The sequence below is a fragment of the Muscardinus avellanarius genome, assembly GCF_963383645.1.
Source record: "Muscardinus avellanarius genome assembly, chromosome: 20".
Lineage (NCBI taxonomy): Eukaryota > Metazoa > Chordata > Mammalia > Rodentia > Gliridae > Muscardinus > Muscardinus avellanarius.
The window spans coordinates 8,128,376-8,152,131 of NC_137806.1; the positions used below are offsets into that span (position 1 = coordinate 8,128,376).

The 23,756-nt window shown below is 38.8% G+C and overlaps 1 protein-coding gene across 1 annotated transcript in view; it reads left to right on the top strand.

Annotated features, from left to right (window-relative positions):
- Nucleotides 1–23,756, top strand: part of MYO3A (myosin IIIA) — a gene marked incomplete at both ends in the record, with an annotated part of 172,565 nt that overhangs the window by 36,098 nt on the left and 112,711 nt on the right. Inside the window, 4 exons of the mRNA XM_080717187.1 lie at nucleotides 3,082–3,158; nucleotides 6,410–6,555; nucleotides 9,636–9,701; nucleotides 13,253–13,408. Coding sequence (XP_080573313.1) covers nucleotides 3,082–3,158; nucleotides 6,410–6,555; nucleotides 9,636–9,701; nucleotides 13,253–13,408 — 445 coding nt within the window. The remainder of the gene's footprint in view (nucleotides 1–3,081; nucleotides 3,159–6,409; nucleotides 6,556–9,635; nucleotides 9,702–13,252; nucleotides 13,409–23,756) is intronic.

Here is a 23,756-nt window from a genome sequence, read left to right on the forward strand (position 1 = left end):
GTCTATAATTGTATATATGAGTATGTCTGTTTTGCCTTACGGTATATGTACTCAAGAGGTTCTTATTGTTCAGGATGTTTGATTAAAGATCTTGAAGGACAGATGTTTGCTTTAAAACAATTTTAATCTTATATTAATATAAATCTGTAAATATAATTCAACCTCAATAAATATCAAGCCCAGTGACTTTCAGCCTTTATAAACTCATGCTTGGCTATTGCCCTTGTTAATTGACTCTTTTAGATGTCAAGTCCCCGAGGCTTTAAGTTCATGGTTCTTTGGCTTTAATAAGTGAAAAGAATTCTGAACAGCTTAGATAAGGCTCCTGCAAATGGCGCTGGTGGCCCACAAGATCAAGAGGAAAGCTGTGGATCTGTCCTGCTGAGCACAGAGGTCCCGTGGGCCTGGACTCCGGGGCGTCCCCCTCCCCACCCCAGGGCCTCGCTTCCCCTAACTTAGCTCTAGCTGCTTCCATCCATCCTTGAGTGTCTCCACTCAAAATGTGTATTTCCAAGAAACAGAGCGACAGTCTGCTTTGGGCACCGTGCCACACACCTAGAAATCTACTGTTGGCATTTTCTCTCGTGTATCTTCTGTGGAATGTGGAAAAAAAGATCCTTCCCATCCACGAGAGTCTGTAAATCATGACACCAGAACATGACTACTTGTCGAAAAATGTCAGTTCTAGTGATGTAATCTTCATCTTTAGGAAGAAGAAAAAAAATGATTCGTTTAAAATGTCACTTTTCTGCCAGGAGTGAAATTTAATTTTTATTCGGTTGTCAAGGTTTTCTGGTTCTCTTTTTATCTCATTTAAATGACATCAGAATTCTGAAATTATCTTTATAAAATTGAAACAAAAAATAGTCACCAGGGGTCAAATATAATTTAATATTTTTCAGAAGTTATTGAAAAGCCTAGAATAAATTTTAGAAAGTTTAAACCAAATTTATATTAAATTTTCTTTTAAAATCCATTTATTTCTCCCCTTTATATCAACAAATTGCTATACTTTGATATTAACATAAAAATCCAAGTTTTCTCACTTTGCTTTTAGTTCATAGGGGAAAAATAGCCAAAATATTTTACTATTTTTGCGTGAAATGCCTGGACTGGAAGTATAGGGTATGTTTTGAAAAAGAATGATATAAAGTACCCAGAGTTCTTCTTCAGGTACTCTGTTAGAAAATATTTAAGGGAGGGGCTTCAAACACTGGTTAAATATTGCCTGTGAAATGGAAAAATGACATTATAAAGATGTTTTATCTTTCAAGTAACAAACTTTGTGTGTGTGTGTGTGTGTGTGTGCAGTACTGGGGGTTGAACCCAGAGGCATTCTACCTTCACGTTACGCCCCCCAGCCCGATGTTATTTCTTATTTGGAAACAGGGTCTCGCTAGGTTGATGAGAGTCTCATTACTTGCTGTGGCTGTCCTTGAACTTGCGAACCTTTTTCCCTACTGAGCTTAACAGATAAGCAAATGTGCCATCTGGGAGCTATTTGGCAATGCAGAGAAGCCAGGAAGTAAAGAGTCATAGCTGGGGTCTCAGCCATCGAGTCCAGAGCAGGTGAAGTGCAGGAGCACTGGCACCCAGAGGTAGCCAGACCCCTGGCATGAGGACGAGAGTGTGGAAATGGGGAGGAGGCTCTTTATTCCAAATTCTCTTGAGGGAAGGGATGACTGCGTCTAACAAGGTAGAAGCCATGGGATGACTGGTGGGGATATTTGGTTACACAAACATCACTGTAGCCCTTCAGTTTGCAAACACTGAAGGGAAAAGACCGGCCCTAGATAGCGGTGGGAAGCCGATGTGTGATTACAGGGGTGGGACGCTCTCAGGTGACTGTAGATAAAGGTAACAGGCGGTGTATTTTGAAAAGCTAGAAGAAATGATTGTGAATGCTTTCACCATAAAGAAATGTTTGAAGAGACAAATATGCTTACCCTGATTTGAATGTTATGCAATGTGTGCTTGTATTGAAACATCGCACGATTCCTCATCAGTATGTATAATTTTTATGTTTCTATGAGTCAGTTAAAAATAATCTTAAATAACAAAACTGATTCTATTAATAATGTTGGTTTAAATAGATATGGTTAATTTGAAATTCCAATTAGATCACATGTGATTTGTCCATGGTTGAAAGATGGAAAATGCTTTTGTGCATACTTATAGCTCACCTACTAAAACATTCTCAGATATACTGGAATTCGTCATTGGAAGAGAGAGGAAAATACACACTAATCAAGTAACCATTTCATCCGAAAGTATTTAACATACCTTAGAAAAAGTAGTTTCAAATTGTAGGACATCAGAGGAAATGGAGATTCAAAGGCAACTTGGGGAAACTTGAATTGTGGTCTAAGGCATGGGCAGGATCTTAGTATAAAAATACAAAATAAAGGGCCGGGCGTGGTGGCGCACGCTTGTAATCCCCGCGCTTGGGAGCCTCGCTGGTTTAAGAGACCCTGTTTCCAAATAAAAAAATATTTTAAAAAATAGGTCCGGGAGTGTAACCCAGAGGTAGAAGGGTTTCCAGAAACCCCAGTACCACCAATAATAATAATAATAATAATAATAATAATAATAATAATAATACAAAATAAAACCGGACATGGTGGCACATAACTGTAATCCCGGTACTTAGGAGGATGAGACAGGAGGATCCAGGTTCAAGGTCAGTCTCAACAAGTAGTGAGACTCATCAGTCTAGCGAGACCCTGTTTCAAAATAAAAATAAAAAAGGCTGGGGTGTACCTTGGAGGTAGAATGACCCTGAGTTCAATCCCCAGTAACACACACACATGCACACACACACACACACACACACACACCAGAGAGAGAGAGAGAGAGAGAGAGAGAGAGAGAGAGAGAGAGAGAGAGAGAGAGAGAGAGAATAGAAAATAAGAGACCATTTGGTACTTTGACTTACAGAAAGATCCTTTAAATTAAAGCTCAAGTCCAGTAGAAACCTTGAGGGAACAGGATCTTAATATTCTTCTGGAAGAGGTTTGATAGCATTGGAATCTCTTTACTTGAGGAATAGATTCAAAACGGAATCTTTTCTCTTCCTTCCAGGTGTGTCTGCACAGCTGACCAGCACCCGGCACCGGCGAAATACGTCCGTGGGAACGCCATTCTGGATGGCTCCTGAGGTCAGACGGAATTTCCCCAGAAACAGCTTTCTGACTTTTCTTTTCATGTGTACTCTGTCTCGAAAAGTGTTTTGGAAAATGTCAGTTGTGTTTTTTTTTTTGTTTGTTTGTTTGTTTGTTTGTCTGTTTGCAGTACTGGGGATTGAACCCAGGGGCATTCCACCTCTGAGCTACACCCTAGTTCTTTTTTTATTTTTTACTTTGAAACAGGGTCTCACTGAGTTGTAGAGGGCCTCACTAAGTAGCTGAGGCTGCCCTTGAACCTATAACCCTCCTGTCTCAGCCTCCCAAATATTGGTTTTATAAGTGTGAGCCACCATGCCTGGCCAGTTGTGTTATTTTAATGTGAGATGTTTCTGTGTATGAGGAGAAACACAAGAGGATTCCTTTAATGGGCTGTGAATGAATGTATGTACCACTGGAAGGTGGACCGGGCATGGAGGCCCAGGCTGAAACCCCGTTACTTGGGCGGCTGAGACAGGGGGACTGCAGGTTTGAGACTAGCCTCAGCAGTTTAGCAAGGTCCTCAGCAACTGAGTGAGACCCAGTTTCAAAATAAAAAGTAAAACAGGGCTGGCAGGCTAGCTCAGAGGAAGAATCCACCAGAGTTCAATCCCCAGCACAATAAAACAAAACAAAAAATTAAAAGTAGAATGAGCTAGAGTAAGCAAGATGATATAAAGACATTACTTGCAGTTTTAATTTTTCATTAAATTTACTTGTAGTTGCTTAGTGTATCTGTGTTATATATATTCACATTTGTTTTTAAAAACTGTAATAGAAAAACTACGAGAACGCTGAGCTTTGTTAAATCAGATTTTAGCCCATCAACCTAGGTGACGCATTTTCACTTTAAGCCGCCCACCTTGGACCCAGGGTCAGCTTTCCTAGGCTCTTTCCACAATACATTAGAGAATCTGTAGATAAACTGCCAAAATCGTTAAGGGAAAACGATCTCAAGAATCACAGTTTCCCCACACAGGCGCTATTGAATGCTTTTAATCCTTTTAATTATGCTTATCAATACAAAATATTTATTTTTTAAAAATCTCTCTGCAGCCCTCGGAAGAAGTTCTGCTATTTATCTATAATCGTCTAGGGAGATAAAGGAGAAGTCATTCAAATACTATATTAATACTGCAAAATCTTCTAATTAAATTTATTTGAAGATTAAATCCTGGTGCACTTTATCTATTTGAATACTAATTCAATTATTACTTGTTAAAAAGTTAAAATGTAAACTTAATATGAAATGTGGAGAGAGAATAAATTACTTTAATAAACTTTCTAAAAATCCAATAGATTAAAAACTTCTCTCGTCTAAGAATAAAAGAGGGATGCAGTGTAGCTTGAAGGCTCCTGAGTTCCATCCCCAGGACCACAAAAGAAAAAAAGAAGTTTTAAAAATGTCTTCTAGGGACTAGATCTTAGAATAAAAATAGGAAATCACATAAGCAAGAACAAAACCAACCAAGAGATTCACAAATGAGTTTTAGACTTTGCTATATCACTAGTGGTTTGAAAACTTACAAAAAATTTACATAAATGAAAAGTTAGTAAAAATATAGTTCTATGCAGTTATATGCCAAATATTGCATCTTGTCTTCATGTATTAATAATTAATATGATTCATCCTATGATAATTATTCTATTTTTATAATAAATAGCCTGGATATATGTTTTATGTTAATTTACAGTCATAAAGCCATTATATATTTAATTTGCTATTTAGTAAAAATAACTTTTAATATGAAATTATTGGACAGTAATTATTTTATGTTATTATTAATAATTTTTTTTTTGGTGGTACTGGGGTTCCTGGAAACCCTTCTCCAGGCTACACTCCCAGACCTATTTTATATTTTTATTTGAAAACAGGGTCTCTTAAGCCAGCGAGGCTAGCATTCAAACTGGTGCGATCCTCCTGTCTCCTCCCGAGTGTGGAGATTACAAGCATGCGCCACTATGCCCGGCTTATTATTAATAAATTTAAGTTAGCACAAATAGTTCTTGAAAGATCTTTTCTGACTAGCAAACTAATAGATATTATAGAGAAGAAAAAAATGCTCATTGCAGGTTTTTCAAGTTGTTATATAAATACCTGCTCAAGAGTCTGTGCATATTATATCCATATCTCTGTAGTAAGTACTTTCTAATCCTAAAGAACATCTTTTTAATAACTATCTTTAAGATATCTTGTATATACCACCCCTGTGCCATCAATGATCTGCTTCTAAGGAGTCAAAATCAATAGATAAACAAATATAAGTATAGTCACCATAATAACAAGTAGGTCGGTGTTTTTAGGGCCTTGGAGGCAAGCCTGGTGAGATCATTTGTCAATTGAAAAGCAAGACCCTTGATTTGACTTTTTAAAATTTAAGTCTGCACCCAAGGCAGCATATCAATATGAAGCCGTCCTTTCCAAATTGGAGTGTATGTATGCCAAGATAAAGGAGTCACAATTAATGGAGACTGTGGCTGGTGACCACACGGCTTACTGTGGGAATCAGGACGTCTTGGGAATGCCCTGGGGTGGTATTTATGAAGATTCCAGATCAGCAAACACAAACCAGGAAAGTCCCAGGCAAACTGGGACCTACGTGCACCCGAACCTGTGAGGAGATGCTCTCAGACCCCATGCGTAAAGCCGCAAAAAAAATCAATTGACTTTTTACTAGAAAGAAAAAAATAAGGTTGGCGACATAAGTCAAAGATAGGTAACCGAATGGAAAGTTCCTATGTATGTACTTTTACATTTGCAATGGCTCTGTAGAGATAAAATGTGCGGTCCTCCCATCTCAGCCCCAAGTGCTGAGATTCTAGACATGTGCCGCCATGCCCAGCGGCTTCCTTCACTTTTAACTCTTTAGAGATGCACACTTCCTCTCTGCCCAGGTGGATATCTCCATTCTCTCATTAGCCTTCCCTGAGTGACTACCAACATGCCTGTGACCCCCTCCTCTTCCATTTGGGACACTTCTTCTTTCCACTTTTAGCTTTACATTTTCAAAACAAATCCTTTTCTTGGACTTCTTCCCTTATATTTGCAAACCTGTCGGGTTGGTTCTGTTCTCAGAACAAAATCGCTGCTGTCCGTCACAATTTGACCTCTTCTCTTTCTCCCGTAGCGCTACCTTTTTTTATTGTCGCTATCATATGTGCCCTGTTTGAATGCTTCGGCTTAGTTCTCAGCCTTGTGCCCGGGCTTCTTAAAGTCACACACTTCACCTCCCGCCTGCTCTGTCTAGGTGATTGCATGTGAGCAGCAATTGGACACCACCTATGATGCCAGATGTGACACTTGGTCCCTGGGTATCACGGCCATCGAGCTGGGCGATGGGGATCCTCCACTAGCCGACCTGCACCCCATGAGAGCGCTCTTCAAGATACCAAGGTCGGTCCGCAAACACTAGTCCCCGTCTCTGCAGCTCATTCTGCTCCCTCTGGCTTCTCCTCCTCCTCCTCCTGGAAATGGTCCCCTGGGTCTCAGCAGGTTGGGAGCAGAGGGCAAGTTCGGGATTTGCTTCACCTGCCGATCTAGAAAGTGTTGACTAATTGCTAAGACTTTTCTTTGTTCAGAACTTTAGCATGATATTAAGAAAGTGATAGATGAAATGTACTGGTAAAATAGCAATCATTTAAAATATGTCAATATAAAATAATATTTAAGTGCATACCCTTAGGGTTTTTTGTTGTTTGTTTGTTTGGGTTATTTGTTTTGTTTTTGAGGCACTGGGGATTAAACACAGTGGCATTCTACCTCCAAGTTACACCCCCAGCCCTTTTTTATTTTTTGAAAAGGGGTCTTGCTGGGCTGGGGGTGGGGGTGGCACATTTTTGTAATCCCAGCATTTGGGAGACTGAGACAGAAGGATCACAGTTCACACCAGCCTCAGATACTTAGTGAGGCCCTTTGCAACTCAGTGAGACCCTGTTTCAAAATAAAGAATGAAAAATAAAGAATAGGGCTGAGGTTATAGTTTAGAGGTAGAATGCCCCTGGGTTCCATCCCCAGTACTGCAAGAGAAAGAAAGAAAGAACGAAAGAACAAAAGAATGAACGAATGAAAGAAAGAGAGGGAGGGAGGGAGGGAGGGCCTTGCAAAGTTGCTAAGGTTGATCTCTAACCTGCGATCCTTCTATCTCAGCCTCCCAAGTACTGGAATTACAGGCGTGCACCACCTTGCCCAGCTAAGAACACCCATTTTGGAGGCAAGAAAATAATTTGCTATCTATGTAGACCTCTCCCATCCAGTGTGTGTATCAACAAACTTCCTTCTGCTTATCCTATTATTAATTTATTTAAATGCTATTTTATATATGTGTTGGTTAGTTTTAGATATTTCAAAAAATAAATGTGAGAAGATAAATTGATGATGTGTCATTTTTGAAGACCTTAAGGACTTTGCCTGGTACCTTAATCCTAATGGAATGCACACATATAGCCTGCAATGCCAGGCTCCATGGTAGAGTGGGCCAGGATAGGGTAATATATTACAATTTGTTATTATGTTCTCCATTAAACAAATTGTGTGACCTGTACACCTGAAGACACAGAATCGTAAGTACAAAGCCCTGGGGAGGAGTGTTCTAGCCCTAGAAAAATAAAGCCAGTGTGCTATATTCATTCCCAAATGGATCCATTTGGGATATTTGACAGGTAACTCAATTACGATGACAGTAAAGCATTTGAACTCATTACCCTTGAATTTTCTATCTATAGGCTCTGAAATATTACACTTTAGATATACATCATCATTTACATAAGTTTCATGTCTTGCTGTTTGTAAAATATATTACTTATCTGGTAAGTGAGGTGAAGGGATTATGGAAAAACCTTCCATATAACAGCTCCAAGACATTTTGTTAAATTTAAAGAAAACAGGAGAAAATGTATATTTCCTGACCTCTGTTGTCATTCGGCACTTAGAGATGAATCTCTGTACCTCCTGGGCCGTTTTTATTGTGAATTGAACTATCGCATGTAGCCTCATGTGATTATTATTCTTGGTGATCAGCCACGTGTAGGAAAGATGGCAGTTACTGTTCCCATGTGTATAGAGTTGCTGATAGCTCAGAGATACGCAGCATGCCCGTGACTCCACATGGTGTCATGTGAGTTCTTTCTTCTTTTCCTATCACAGTCTGTCTCCAAGCTGGAACTCTGAGAATGTTGATGATAGAGGTGTGTAGAAAACAGGAATCTGAACAGCTGTGAAATCATCAAAACATTGGGACAGGCCGGGCGTGGTGGCGCATGCTTCTCATCCCAGTACTTGGGAGGCTGAGACGGGAGGATTCCAAGTTCACGGCCAGCCTCAGCTACTTAGTGAGGACCTCTACAACTTAGTGAGACAGTGTGTCAAAATAAAGAATAAAAAATAGGGCTGGGGATGTAGCTCAGAGGTAAAATGCCTCTGGGTTCAATCCTCAGTACCATAAAAAAGAAAATGTTTGTGACACTCAAAGCAAGCCAATAAATTTCATACAAGGAAATGTTTAAAACCAGAAAAGAAAACAAGATGGTTGGTAAAAACAAACAAAAAAAAAGAACTACTTTTTAAATGTGCAAATCAGCAATCTTCAAATAGTCCTAAGGATCAGGAAATGAGCTTGTGTATGATCTAGGGTTGATGAGTAGCTGTGCTTTTCTTTAATGAACCTGTGCAAACTGTCCATTAATTTTATGATAAGCTATTTAAGGAGTAATGCAGAGCTGGACACAGTGTATTTCCATCCACTAATGAAAACAAAGGGCTGTTGGAATGAACACAAAACGGCGTTTCAGCAAATTCCGCTCTCGTGGCTGATCAATGCTGCCTGATTACAGAGTTAGATCAGCCTCATTTTCAAGCCACATTCTTTTGTATTTACGGGACCTGCCAAAAAAGATTTGTTCGGCTTCAAAAGGAAAAGAATTAATAACAGGATCTTTTAAGTGGCACTCAGAGCTTTGCAGCTAATAATATTTTCCAGTTCCTTGCTTTTGTGAGCCTTTGTAACACTTGTCTCCTGGCATGTATGCGGCAGCAGAACAAGAATTTATATATAAAGGTATTCTGTGTGCCCCTCACTGCAGCAGTCTCTGGGCAATGCCCAGAGACTTCTGCAAGATTCATAGGAAACAAAACAAAACAAAAAAAACATTACTCCAGCAGTCATTGTTTACAGTCTGTTAAGTATTGATGTTTTCTCTAAGGGCTCTCAGGTGAAAGCAGAAAGATTCTTCAAAGGAAAGAATTTGCAGTTGCAAAAATTGCTTCATATATTTAAATGCCTTCAGAGTAACCTGTCATTGAATATTGAGAATAATGAGTAACTAATTCTCTTTCTTTGGATTGGAAAACCGTGGCAATCTTTGATTCTACTGGCAGAAGCCATGGTTGCAGTAATACATCAGACTGTCTGAGTGTGCTTCTCCCAGGGTACTGACTGATCGCTACGCACAACCCAACCCTGATTCTTAATTTTCTAGGAATCCACCCCCCAAACTGAGGCAACCTGAGCTGTGGTCCGCGGAATTCAATGACTTCATTAGCAAGTGAGTAACAATAGTCTTTAAAAAAAAAAAAAAGCAAGTGATACCATCCTGCAGAAACTTTGAACTGTGCCTTTGCCAGCAGGGTCACTGGGCTTCTCTTGTGGTCAGGAGCTCCAGAGGTTTGCGATATTCTCTTCCAAAGAAGCACCATAGTGTCTTCTGAATGTTCAGTGAACTTGTCCTTACTCGACTATCGCTCTCAGGCTCTGTTTCTTCGCACGTCTTCAGCTCTGCTCCTGTGGACCTTCCCGAGCGCTCCCACCTGTGCCCTCCATCCACTGAGCCACTTGTTTAGCCTTCGTCTATCTGCACCACTACTTCTCATTACAGTCAGAACATTTTCATTGCAATCAGTGAATCATAAAATTATATTTAAAGAAAGCTTATGCATTTGAGAACCTGGGGACATTTTTAATTTGACAAATAGCACAGTGCGGTGCCTTCATCCAAGCACATAGGCACTGCAAATCAGCCATTTATTAAAATCTGTCCCACAAGCATGCATCTTTCATGATTTTACTGTGTCTCCACCTTCATCAGATAAGATAAAGCTGAACCCTGGTTGTAAAGGGGACAGAAGGGACATTAATATTTGGTGTGCTGCCCAGCATGGTGGTACACACCTGTAACCCCAGGATATGGATGGCTGAGATAGGAGGTCACAAGTTTGAGACCAGCCTCAGCAACTTAGTGAGACCTGTTTCAAAATTAAAAATAATAAAAAGTAAATAAATAATTGGCTGGGGTATAGCTCAGAGGTAGGATGCCCCTGGGTTAAATTGTCAGTGCTAAATAACAACAAAAGATAAACTCAGAAAATGTAAAACTGGCAAAGGAAGCAGAGGGACCAGCCCTATTCATATATACTACTACCAATATTTTTTCTACTAAGCGTATTTGCTTCTTCTAAAGGCAAGAGACTTACATATGAGTTATGAGGGCACAAGATGGATTGATAATCTTTTTTTAAGTTTTCACTGACCAGATATCATCCCTAAGCACATGCTTGGCACTACTTCTATTTAGTAAACTATAAATACATTTCTCAAATCTTTAGAAGAGTCTCTGTTAACTTTGAAGGGCCCCCACGATCCATATATTCTGCCTTCTATCCAGACCTTCAGTGGAACTTGGTTTCTTTGACATATTTCTTGTGGTTTCTCCCCTAAGAAACACTTCCTGAGTGATCATCTTCTAGGAGCAAGATTCTATTCTCCCTGTGGTCTAATCAATTGTTTATACTTTGAATTGAGGCCTTTACTTCAATGATTGCATCCTTTATTTCTTTTAAATTCTCTCTAAATTCTTTTTGAAGGTCCTGTATTATTTCTACAGTTATATTCCTGATTTGATCTTCTGGAGATATCTGAATTTCTGTGTTATCAGGTTCTGATGTTGTGAGGTTGTGGGCATTCATTGTTCCATTGTTATTCCTCTTTCCCATGATTTCAGAAGTTTGTGCCTTCTCTGGATTCTTCCCTGAGTCTCCACAGCTTCATGTAGGGTGCTCTGGATCTCGAGTCTGTGGTAATCTCAGTCACCACTACTCCTTTACTGGGTTGTATCACAAAGTCTCAGACCCAGGGAGTTAATCAAGACTGCACGAGACCATGGGAGTTTCAGGCTGGGTGTTTTCCCATGGGGAGCTGTGACTAGGGTGTGGTATCTCTGCCACTGCTACACCTTCACTAAGTTGGACTGCAAAATTTCAGACCCAGGGAGATTATCAAAGCTGATAAAGTCCCTGGGGATGTGGCACTGGGATTTCTCTTTTAGGGGCCACAATTTCACTTACAGTTGTTGTGTGTACTGATCTGGAGCTGTTGCAGGTGTGATGAACTCACCACCGCCACTGGCAATATGGTGCCGCTGCCACGCCCTCGGCCGTGAGGCTGGCATATTTCTTTTCTGGTTTTGAGCTCCATTCTGAGTCCCTGGAGGGCGTGATGAGCTTGGCCACTGAGAGTTTTAGACATTCTTCTCACTGAAAGAACTGCTGAATTATACCTGAATGATCCACAGTTGCTCACTTCAGGTCCTGGATTACCTTTCCTCTCTGGAGCCTGGTGCTGTGAGGCAAGATGGTGCCGGCGGGGCTCCATGCCACAATGTGGACTGGTTTCTTTTCTGGTCTCTGGTTGTTCTTCTAGTCTTCTTTTTCTCTGTACCTTGTATTTACATCTTTTATTTCTCTGCTGATAGTGTTTTCTGGCTATAAAAAAGCACTGATTTTGTAGCAATAGAGATTGAGTGTTAGCAGGACTCATAAACGCTGCTTTTCTTGGTTGCCATCTTCCCGGAAGTACCTTTTGTTGTTTTATTTATTTGTTTATGTTCAGTTTTTTCCTTATAATTCTAGAGCTGTGTGTGTGTGTGTGTGTGTGTGTGTGTGTGTGTGTGTGTTGTGTGTGTATGTGTTTTACTGGGTATTGAGCCCAGGGGTATTCTGTCCCAAGCTACACTTCCAGCCCTATTTTATTTTATTTTATTTGAATTTTAAAATAAGGTCTTGCTTAGTTGCTAAGAGCATCACTAAACTGCTGTGGTGGCTTAAAGCTGTGATCCTCTTATCTCAGTCTCCCAACTACTGGGATTGGAGGTTTGTACCACCACATTCAAATCTCTCTAACTTCTTTTTGTCAGCTTTGGAAGGGACTTGGAAAGTTGTCAAGCTCAAAATCATATCTGGAGCTTAAATCCTTCCTGAACATGTACACTGACTGACCATTTAGTCAGTAATTATCATGCTTCCCAAAGCAGCTAGTCCACCCTCATAAAGCTTTCTCAAAATTTTCTTCTTTATACTTACCTGAAAGCTGTTTTTGTCTTGATTCTACCAACCAATCCCAGGGTTTTTGCCCCTTTGAACTACTGAGTGCTAGTCAAATCCCTCTACCAAATATTTGAAGACAGCTGCCAGGGCTGTCAAACGTGGCAGTTTTGTTCAAATGCTCTTCCTGTGCTCTCCTTGAATGCAGTACACTCTCACCAGTCTTCTGAGTTGTGCTCTGATCACACCTACCAACAGGTGTGACATGCACTAGCACATCTCCTGTCAGAGTTCGCAAAACACCTGCTGATGAGGAGCACGAACATCCTTAGCAGCCTAACTTCTCAAATGGGTTGGCAGTTTTGTCCCTGGAAAGGAATAAATAGAGTGAGAAGCCATTAAAAAGCATTCATGACAGGTAGCTGCAATGTTTATGCTCATATTAGATAAGGCTTATGTCTCTAATGATGTCATGGTTGTTTATCGTTAGTTACTGAGACTTCAGTGAAGATAGAGCTTAGTTATCACAATGCTGTTGGTCATTTTGGCTGGAATTCTAGAGAAGTGGTATTGATCTGAGAGCTGGTACAATGACAGCATCACTCCTAGGCGTGTGGACTGTCAAATGTTCACTCCTCGGGGTGACGTGTAATGTTCTGGGGGATGTCCTTGGGCTGAACATTTGTGACAAGCATCGCTCTCTTAAGAGTAGGTTTTAGGAAGATTGTCATTGTTTCAAAGCTCTAACAACTAATAACTATGTTCATCTTTGCCAGTGCAGGTGCTTGACGAAAGATTATGAAAAGCGTCCAACAGTGTCCGACCTATTACAGCATAAGTTCCTCACTCAAATCGAGGGCAAGGATGTGATGCTACAGAAACAGCTGATGAAATTCATCGACATTCATCAATGCAAGGGAGGCTCAGAAAAGGCCAGGTAATCACCTCATGTCCTGCGTCTCAAATTCTAAAGATTATCTAAAGACCTTGCACTATTTCACCATGCAGTCGTCGCTAAGGCAAAAAAACCCAAGAGTCATTTTAGTCTCTGGTTGTGATTTGAAGCAATGGGCTTCACGCACGGAAAGAAAATGTCCCTTATTGAGTTGTAGCCCGATACTGATGCGTTAATAGCAGCTTAGCTTAGCTACTTACTTCAGCAGAACAACAACAAAGTAAACTTCAATAGATGATATAGATGATTAATATTGGTATATATTTTATTTTGTTTTCTGGTCTTCTATAAAATATCTTAGATGTGGGATTTTAAAAAAACACAAATTTACATAAAAGAACATTTTTTTTAAGTACTAGGGTTAAAACCCAGGAGCTCCTGCCTGCTAGGCAACTCACTGAGCTATATCTCTATCCCAAAGAGGAACATAAATCTCAAAAGACTTTTTGGCACTAGTTGTATCATTTTCTCTTGTTAAATTATATTTTAAATTCATTCATATCTTTCTTCTTATTTCCTACATGACTTTAGTAGCATGATTATTTTTTAGTAGCATCATTATTTTAGTGAATTTAGAACATATGCAGAAATGCACAACATAAAAATCAAGTATAACAATTTATAAGCTTTTAGTATGTTTGTGAATGAATATACACTTGCAAAACAAAATTGGAATACCATTTATAAGTCTTCTTTCACTGAATAGTAAATATTCGTGTCATTAAATGTTCTCTATGACACATTATTTAGTGACTGCATGGTATTCTTTTGTCTGATTATTCAATGACTGATTGAAATCATCTACTATGATGAGACATTTAAGTTGTCGCTAATTGTACCTTAACAAGTAACGCTAAGTAAGACCATAAGGACAGAGTTGTGCAGGTCTTATTGTTTCCATAAATTTCTATAGAAGGGGCTGTTAAGTCGAAAAGTCATCTTTTATAATTTAGATTTGTTCTTAAGAACTCTGTTAGCTTCATCTCAGAAGGGTATCAGTACTTGGGAAGTTAGGAGAAAATGGCATATGCCTTATTTGAATTCCTATTGTGAGATTACCTATTTCATTCCTATTGTTTCATGCCAACTAGGTGACAAATACAGTGTTATGACTTTATCTTATCTCGTGTGTTTTTACAACCACCCAGAGAAAAATATTTTATGATACCCCATTTTCACAGCTAATAAAAACTGAAGTTTATAGAGGTTAATTCACTTGTACAAGGCTACATGGGTAATGAATGACTGAATCCCAGAATCCAAGCTTTATCCATGAGTAAAAGGTGTAACAATTGTGGATAATATCATGCAATAATAATTCTTGCCCGTGTGAGCTTATAGTCTTGAGGCAGAGGCAGAATACATCTTTGATGAGTAAAATTTAAAGAAATGGATGAAATTAAATGACTAAAGGAAAGCAAGATGGGTGTAGTTTAGGGTGAGGAGGTAGCGGTGGGCCATTCTTTCATCCAGTCCTACCTACCAATTTCCAGGATTCCCACAACTCCATCCTTCCAAAAATGAGCAAAAAGCAAACAAACAGAAATTGAAGTGTACCAATATTGGGTGTTCGAGGTCAAGAACTTGGAATTACCAAAGACTTTTAGATTAGACTACTTGCAAACTAACAAGTTGGCCTTCCAGTTTTATGGATGCTAACAGAAGACACAAGGCTCCTGGACCAGAGACAAAGGACGTGACTGCTCAAAGGGCAGCCCTGGAAGCATGCATTCATTCTGTGTTCACACTGGTTGCCCTTGCCCCTGCAATCCCTGGGAGAATGTCAAACTCTCTATGTGGATTCCGTACACACTGTGGACTCCCTCATAGCTGGAGAACCCTGAGTTTGGGAGATTCTAACCTTTTAAAAGTTTGCTAGTATATCTGCCTAATTTTTCCCCTGGAGGAAACATTATCTTTACTATTCTGTTCAACAAATAAAACTTTCATCTGTCCTAGAGAACTTCCTAGGCTCTTTGCTAAACAAACATAGAAATTATAGTCTGGAACAAAAGATATTGAAAGAGAATTTTCTTCTATCATTCAAGTGTAGTAAGAATATTGAATCAACTATACTGTATTTAGATTCTATGTCTGGTGTTCTAAGTTCTAGTGATAGAAATATTTTTAAAATTTATTTAAAACTGTAATACATTAGACATTGTGTTAGGCTCAATATTTCTGACTCTGAATCACAAGACATGTTTTTATTTCTCCTGTTAGGAAGAGAATACACTTTCAATATTAGGACTCATGCCTTATTCAATTATGAAAGTTTTTCAGTTATTATTTTTCAAAAACTAGTCCCCTCTTACTCTTGTTATTTTTATTTACTAGAGACAAATGTTAAAATTTCTGACTTTACCATACTATGTATCTTGTAATTTCTCTTTCACATCTGTTATCTATTTATTAATCTCTCCTACATTCTGGATGAGCTATTCAGAATTATTTTCCAGTTGTCAAATTTTCTCTTAGAACCAAGCCTAGTCTATAACTTATCATATATATTATTTTTTTGCTATTTGTTGATAATTATATCTATATTTTTTGTTTCTAGAATTTCTCTCAGTTTTATTATTTTAATAATTTATGCTTTAGTCATATCTAACTTTTAAAGTCTGGCTAATTAGCTATTCATATATGACTATTTGACTATATTTCTCTTTGTTGTGAATATAACTCTGTTCTTTTTTACCACCAGGCATGGTGGTATATGCCTTTCATCCCAGTTCTTGAGAGGTTGAGACTGGAGTATTGCAAGTTCAAAGCCAATGTCAGCAACTTAGTGAGCCCTTTAACAACTTAGCAATACCTTGTTTCTAAATAATAATTTAAAAAATTTAAAATAAGGCTGGGTTTATAACTCAGAAGCAAAATACCCCTAAATTCAATCTCCAGTAACACACCCACACCCACACATACGCACGCACACATGCACACACAACAAAAAAAAGAAAAAAACTAAAAGAGACAATGAATGAAAGTGACTGTGTGTGTACGAGAGAGAGAGAGAGAGAGAGAGAGAGAGAGAGAGAGAGAGAGAGAGAGAGAGACAGACAGACAGACAGACAGACAGAGAGACAGAGACCGCGGATTAAGCCCTGAGGTGTTCTGTCTCTGAGCTACACCCTAGCTCTATTTTATTTTGAAACAAGGTCTCCCTAGGTTGATGAACATCTTACTACTTGCTGCAACAGTCCTGGAGATTGTCCTGTCTCAGGCCCCTAAGTACTGGACTACAGGTGGGCACCACCATGCCCCACTCTGTTTTGCTTCTTCTTTCTACATTATCTTCTACTTGGAAAGGTTTAGCCTCGCCATAATCTGCCCTCCCAGTGTCCCTGTGCAGAGCTCTTCTACTTGTCATAAGTTGAAGGGTATTGCAGGTATGATCACTGAGCTCTAGGCAAAAGCTCAGGGTGTGGAACACTTGACCCCACCTCGCTAGCAGTTTCTAGTGAGGGCCAGAGTCCTACTTCCCAAGAATTTTGGAATTTCTTCCCATATTGGAAGGTATTTTGTGCTGTGGAAGTAGTAGATAGTTATCCATTATATAAAATATTTAGCTAGGCGTGGTGGTGAACACTTGTAATTCCAGCATTCAGCAGGCAGACACCTGAGGATCATGGTTTACAGACAGCCTCAGCTACTTAGTGAGGCCCTTTACAACTCAATGAGACCCTGTTTCAAAAAACAAAAAAAGGCTAAAATATAGGGCTGGGGTATAGCTTGGAGGTACAATGCCCCTGGGTTCCATCCCCAGTACTGCAAAAAAAAATAAATAAATAAATAGATAAATAAATAAATAAATAAATAATAAATAAATTAAATTAAATATTTAAATAGGCTCCCAAAACTTTCTTTTATGTATATTTAATATATACATAAAATTATTTAAACTATGATTTATATTCTTTGTAAATAAAAGAAAAATCTAATACAACATCTACTTGAATAAAAAAATTTAATTTAATTTTTATAGCAGTTGAATTATTAACATGCTTATTTTTATTTTTATATTTATTTACAAAGAAAAGCAGAATAGCTTTGATATTTTACTGGATACCATTTGTATGCTGATGATTATTAATACTGATATGTTTTATAAAAATCACTAAGTTTTAACTACAATTTCATAGAGCAAAAGGGAAATACTTACAATAACTTAATTACTCAAATGGAGTTTTTTCTTAGACCAAAATACTGTGTTTGCAGCACTGTTGCAATCTCTCTTGATTTGCCGTATGTATGTATATATGGCTTTCAAGGCAGAATACAAACCGACTTTGATCTCAAATAATTAAAAGGGAAAGTCAAACAGCAGAATTCTTCAGCCAGTCAGTGTTAAAAGTGCTTGGCTCAAGTTGCCAGTTGTTTATTAGGTGTGAGACCGTGCAATGTAAATTCTCTCAAATGGGATTTTTATTTTACAAAATGGAACAATTAAAGGAGAAAGCAGAAAATCAATAGAAACTAATAAAAGGGTTCTTTCGGTGCAGTACAATGCTTGACTCCATTTTACATTCTGTTTTCTAGGCAAGATCATTTTTTTAAATGGCTTTGAAGATGTTGTGAGAATTATTCCCTCTTTGGCACATTTACCCGTTCTTTTAACATATGAGACTTTTAATGCTATCCTACCTGCTGCTCTTATAACAGCTATCTTTCCTATTCCCGCCTCTATGTGAATGTTTGAGAATTCAAACTCAAAGTCTCCAAAATTGAGCTTAAGTTACTCCACCCCAAATTATTTCTTTGTTCCATTTCTTAATAATGGAACCCACTTATCCTGTTATTCCAACTAGAAATGTAGGGATCATCTTGACTATTCATTTTATCTACTATTCATTTTTAATCCAAAACAAGATTGAATTTCATAGGTCTCCATTCAACCTAATGACAACTTTAATAAAATCTTTACTACCATAGGAATCATGAATTGAGATGACATCCATTTCATCTCAGTATTTATCGAGGCCATAGTGTAAAGCTCTGGAAAAACGTTCTACATAGAATCCTGAAAGCTAAAGCCTTTATAGATTCTGTGCCTGTGGGCGTACTTTTTAGTAAAATGAATAAAACCAGCATGTATAAGTAGCCATTATACAAAGTAGAGAGTTTTAATCCCACAGAAGGGATACAAAAAATGTCTTCCAAGAGTTCAAAAGGAGGATAGCGGTGACAGAGGAGCTTTTGATCAACAATGTAAGGATAAACTGGACCCAATCATGGGAAAGTAGAGTTACCATGAGCTGAACATTATTGATGGAGAGAACAGCCTGAGGGAAATGGGAAAAGTAAGGAGATATGCTGGGGGAAAGACACGCATTTGATCAGAGTTGTGAGGGGAAAGCTCAGTGGGATTGGAGAGCGATGCGGACACCACACCATGGACAGTGTTGCAGAGAGGTTTTTACTATAGATTTCCCTAAAAAAAATGTGTGTGTAAGTGTGTGTGTGTGTGTGTGTGTGTGTGTGCAATTATCCTTCAACACCCATCCTAGGGGATTTATTCCAGGACACACACACACACACACACACACACACACACACACACACAAGAGAAGGAGTTCTGTGAATGAACAACGCCGTTGACACCTTTAGTGGGTGGTAGGGACGATGGATCTGTCACTCCAGTTGTTGCCAGAGTTGATCTGGTCACCTGGTTGGCCAAGCTGGTGTGTTCTGTCTTCTCTACCATCTTGGCCAAAGGGGTCAAATTGCAGGTAAGTAAGAACTGGTTTTCCAGGACACCTGTGAGCTTCTGTATTCCTGTGACTGCCACCAGTTGTCTTTGTTACTGAAATTTAGAGATGGATAAGGAAACGTACACAAAAATATAAATGAGATTTGTGTTTAGCAAAGGATTTCTAGTCCACCCCAGTGGCTCCTGAATCACCTTAGATGATAGAGCTTGATATTTACACAAGTATTTTTAACCAAAGCAAAAGCAAATAAAGCTGTTCTATTACGATAGTACAACTAAATAGCAAGGATGACAATTTAACATCAGGCAAGCATTTCTTTTTTCTGTGTGTAGAACTAAAATACAAGTGAAGCTATTATAGCTACCCCTAAGGGTATTTATGACCTTTGACAACACAGAAAGAAAATATTTAGAGTCCAAAGCTATGTTTCTCTGGTATTACAGAGTAAATGGAAAATGGGATCTGGTTGACAAACTGTGCTTTTCACAAGGGGATGAAAATCTTACAGCTGGATTCTAATTTTTCTTCCTCTAAGTCTTACATAAAACAAACATTTAATAAAGTAAGAAGTATGTTAACCAATTCTGTATAACAAATGTCAAAGGAAAATAATAAGAATGTAACATTACCTCAAAATCTCCCTCTCTATATATGTGTGTGTGTATATATATATATATATGTGTGTGTGTGTGTGTGTGTGTGCGTGTATATATATACATATATATGTATATATATAATATACACGTATCTTTCATATATATATGGTATATATATACATATATGTATATATATGTGTATATATACATATATGTATATATATATATATATACATATATGTTTATTTCTTTGGGCATTTTATTTGTTCATGACCAGAGTTAAAAAAATAAAGATACAGCAGGGCATGGTGGCATACGCTTGTAATCCCAGCGCTTGAAAAGTGGAGACAGGAGGATCCCGCAGGTTTGAAGCCAGCCATGCTGGATTAAGAGACCCTGTTTCCAAATAAAAATATAAAAAATTAGGTCTGGGAGTATAGCCCAAAGGTAGAAGGGTTTCCAGGAACCCCAATACTACAAAAAAAAAGATACATTTATCATGGTCTCATAGTATAAGAACAGTTAGTAAATAAAAATATTCACTTCTAGAAATATAATTTTGAGCGCCTGCCATTTGCCTTACTCTGATCTAGGAGTATGAGGTATGTTTGTTAGCAAACTAAAACAAAACAAACAAACAGAATGCTACCCTTGTGGGGCTTACATGCCTATGGGAAGATGCAGACAACACACATAATACATTAGTAAGAGAAATAGGGTATTTGATAGTGATGCATGTACAGGGAACTCGAGAAGGCCAGGAAGATTGGGCGCCCTAAGGATGGCAGGTGGGGGAATTCCAATGTTAAAAACAGCTCAGCTGGGTGCAGTGGGACACGCCCATCATCCCAGTACTTGGAAGGCTGAGACAGGAGGCTTGCTTGTTCAGGACAGCTTCAGAAATGTAGTGAGACCTTGTTTCAAAATAAAAATAACTGGGGGTATAGCTCAAAGGTACAATGCCCCTGGGCTCAGTTTCCAGTACCAAAATAAAAAAGGTCAACTCAGACCTCCCAACTTAGGGTGGTACTCTCATCTCGTGGCTCTCCATCTGGCCATACAGAAGAGTCAGGGCAGAGCCTGGGAAGCGGCAGGATGTTGTACAGTAGAGACACTTCCAGGAGGAAGCCACTGGGCTGAGGAGTAAACAGAAACACAATGTTAGGAGATAAGGTGGGGACAGACAGTGGAGTGGGGCAGCATCAGACACGCCACCTTGCTTTAAACGGCATAGGTGTGGTACTCATGAGAGGTGGCATTTTTGTGTGGGGGGGTCTGGGGATGGAACCCAGGGGCATTCAACCTCCAAGCTATAACCCCTACTCTATTTTTGTTCTTTGCTTTTTGAAACAGGGTCTCACTAAGTTACGGAGAGCTTCACTAGGTAGCTGAGGCTGTTCACAAACTGCTATCCTCCAATCTCAGCCTCCCAAATGCTAGGATTACAAGCGTGCGCCACCACGCCCGGCAGAGGTGACATTTTTGATTCATGTTCCCAACCTACCATTCTCACTGTTTGCAATTGTCAAAAAATAGTTTCTACCTTCAAGCTTCCAAAATCTATTTGCCTTTTCTTCGATAGAAAAACAAACACACTTTCAACTGTGTTTATTTTCCCCATCTACTTCAAAATGAAAATGCATTTTCACCTAAACTCTTAGATGTGGAACTGGAGAAGGGCTAAGTGAGTGATGTGGACATGAATGTCTCTACTGTCTTGTACCACATTAATATATATGACTACAGTACACCAATTAAAAAAAAAAAGGCATGCAGCCAGGCGTGGTGGCACACGCTTGTAATCCCAGCACTTGGGAGGCTGAGACAGGAGGTTCTCACAGGTTCAAAGCCAACCTCAGCTACTTAGTGAGGTTCTTAGCAACTTAGTGAGACCCTGTTTTCAAATAAAGTATAAAATAGGTCTGGGAATATAGCCCGGAGGTAGAAAAGCCCGTGGGTTCTACCCCCAGTGCCACAACAAAAAATATATAGATTAAAAAGAAGACATGCATAAATAAATAATAAATAAATATATGAATAAATATTCTTGTGAAAATACAAGTGTACTTAGTCATTTTAAGAAATGTTCAATATTATACTGGGGAAAAAACACTTGAAGATTTTTTATTCTACCCAAATCTCAAAACATTCAGTTTGTTTCAGGCAAACATGTCTATCATATTAAGGGGATTATGAAGATTCAAGGCACCAACTGTGTGTTACACCTTTGTTTCCAGGAACAAAATTACAGAAAAAAAGTTAGTTTGGGCCCACATTATAGACCTAAATATGTAGCTTCTTGGCTTGTGGTGTATTCTCTCTGGAAAGTCCATCAGTTCAGATGGAACTGAACACAGAGCCTGGAGTCCTTGACCTACTGGGAGACGTTCTGTACAGAGCTCACGGGTAGTGATGAAGGGCCCTGCAGGGCTATGAAGGCCTTGGATTGCAGGCCAAGAAAATTCTATGTTGTGCCATAGAAAATGAGGAGTCACCCAGTAACTTAATCACTTAACTTTAACTTTTAATCACCACAGTAACCAAATCTTTGTTGAATTTTTGACAACTAAAACCAAAGGCCTTGTTTAAGATGACTTTACACAAGGAAGAGGAGGGTCCCCGCCAAGGAAATGTTGACCTCCACATTCCTCACTGTATACTTCCTGTCCTTCCTCTGGAAACTTCCCTAGCTGCCAATTAACCATAAAGGCATATAAAAAAAAAAAAATTCCGGGCCCCTCACTTCTGATAAATGGATCACTGGATTTCTTTCTCTATTTTCTTAAAAGGAGTATATCAAAAGAATTGTATGTGCATGGATCTCTTTGAAAAGAGGAGAATAAGTAAAATGATACCTGTTCAATTCAGCAAATGCAGAAACCAGCTGTGTACATCTTAGGCTAGAGTGAGGAAGTTTATGCAAGTAATGGGGGGAGGAACAAACAAACATGAATAAAGTAACAAAACAAGTTACAAAAACTAACAAATAAATCAAAGACAAAAACAAAAGAAAAAATTAGAAAGAAAAGAAAGGACAAAAATAGAACAAAATGAACTATCAGTAGTGAGAGAAAAACAAAACAAAACAACAAAAAGCAGTCCTGCTAATTTATGTGTATAGGGCCCAGCCTGTATAATATCTGTATATCTCTTCACTGTGTTAGATTCTGGAATATATTCCAATGTCTTTCATTTGCTCCATACCCTATTGTCAGCCTTTGGACCCTCTTTTTGAGTGTTTATGCCCCTCTTGCACCTCTCACAGCTTTGTGTTTAGGTGTTAGGGTGTCAGGTGTCACTGTTAATGAGTTCCGTGTAAGTTCAGGGTTCTGAACAGGGTGCTGGTCACTTAAAATGTTGTAACTCTGCGGCTACTTTCTGCACTTCAAGATCTTGGATTATTTGTCAGTATTTCTTGGGCTGCAGCACCAAAGCCATGCTAAAGCTGGTATTCATGGTTCGGGCCAGTGGCCTGAGATGGCACTGGTGACCACACCAGGTCAGTTGCATGCTCGAGTTTTTTGCAGTGGGTCTTGCATTCAGAGTATTGTGGTTCCCATTTGTGTTTTGATTTATATCTTCCACTGCTTTGTTTATTTTGTCAAGACATTGGCTTCTCGGTAGTTGAACTTTATTTGTTCCAGCTACTGAGGTGCGCTGTGTCCCTCAGTCACCATTTTGAATCGGAAAGGCATGATTTCTATCATTAGACACAAGTCCTTCATAGGTATGTGATTTGCAAATATTTTTCCACCTGCTTTTTTTTTAACAGTGTCTTTCACAGAGCAAAAATTTTGAATTTAGTGACATCTAATTTATTAACTGTTTATTTTATGGATGATGATATTGGTTTTGCATTTAAAAAATTATTGCCAAATACAAATATATCTATACCTTCTTCTGCATATGTTATCCTTTATGAATTTTCTATTTGAAATGTGGGCTATATTGAGTTAACCTTTGTGCAAAGGTAAAGCCAATGTTCTGAATCTTTTTTCCCCCCTTGTTTTATAAGGCTGCCCA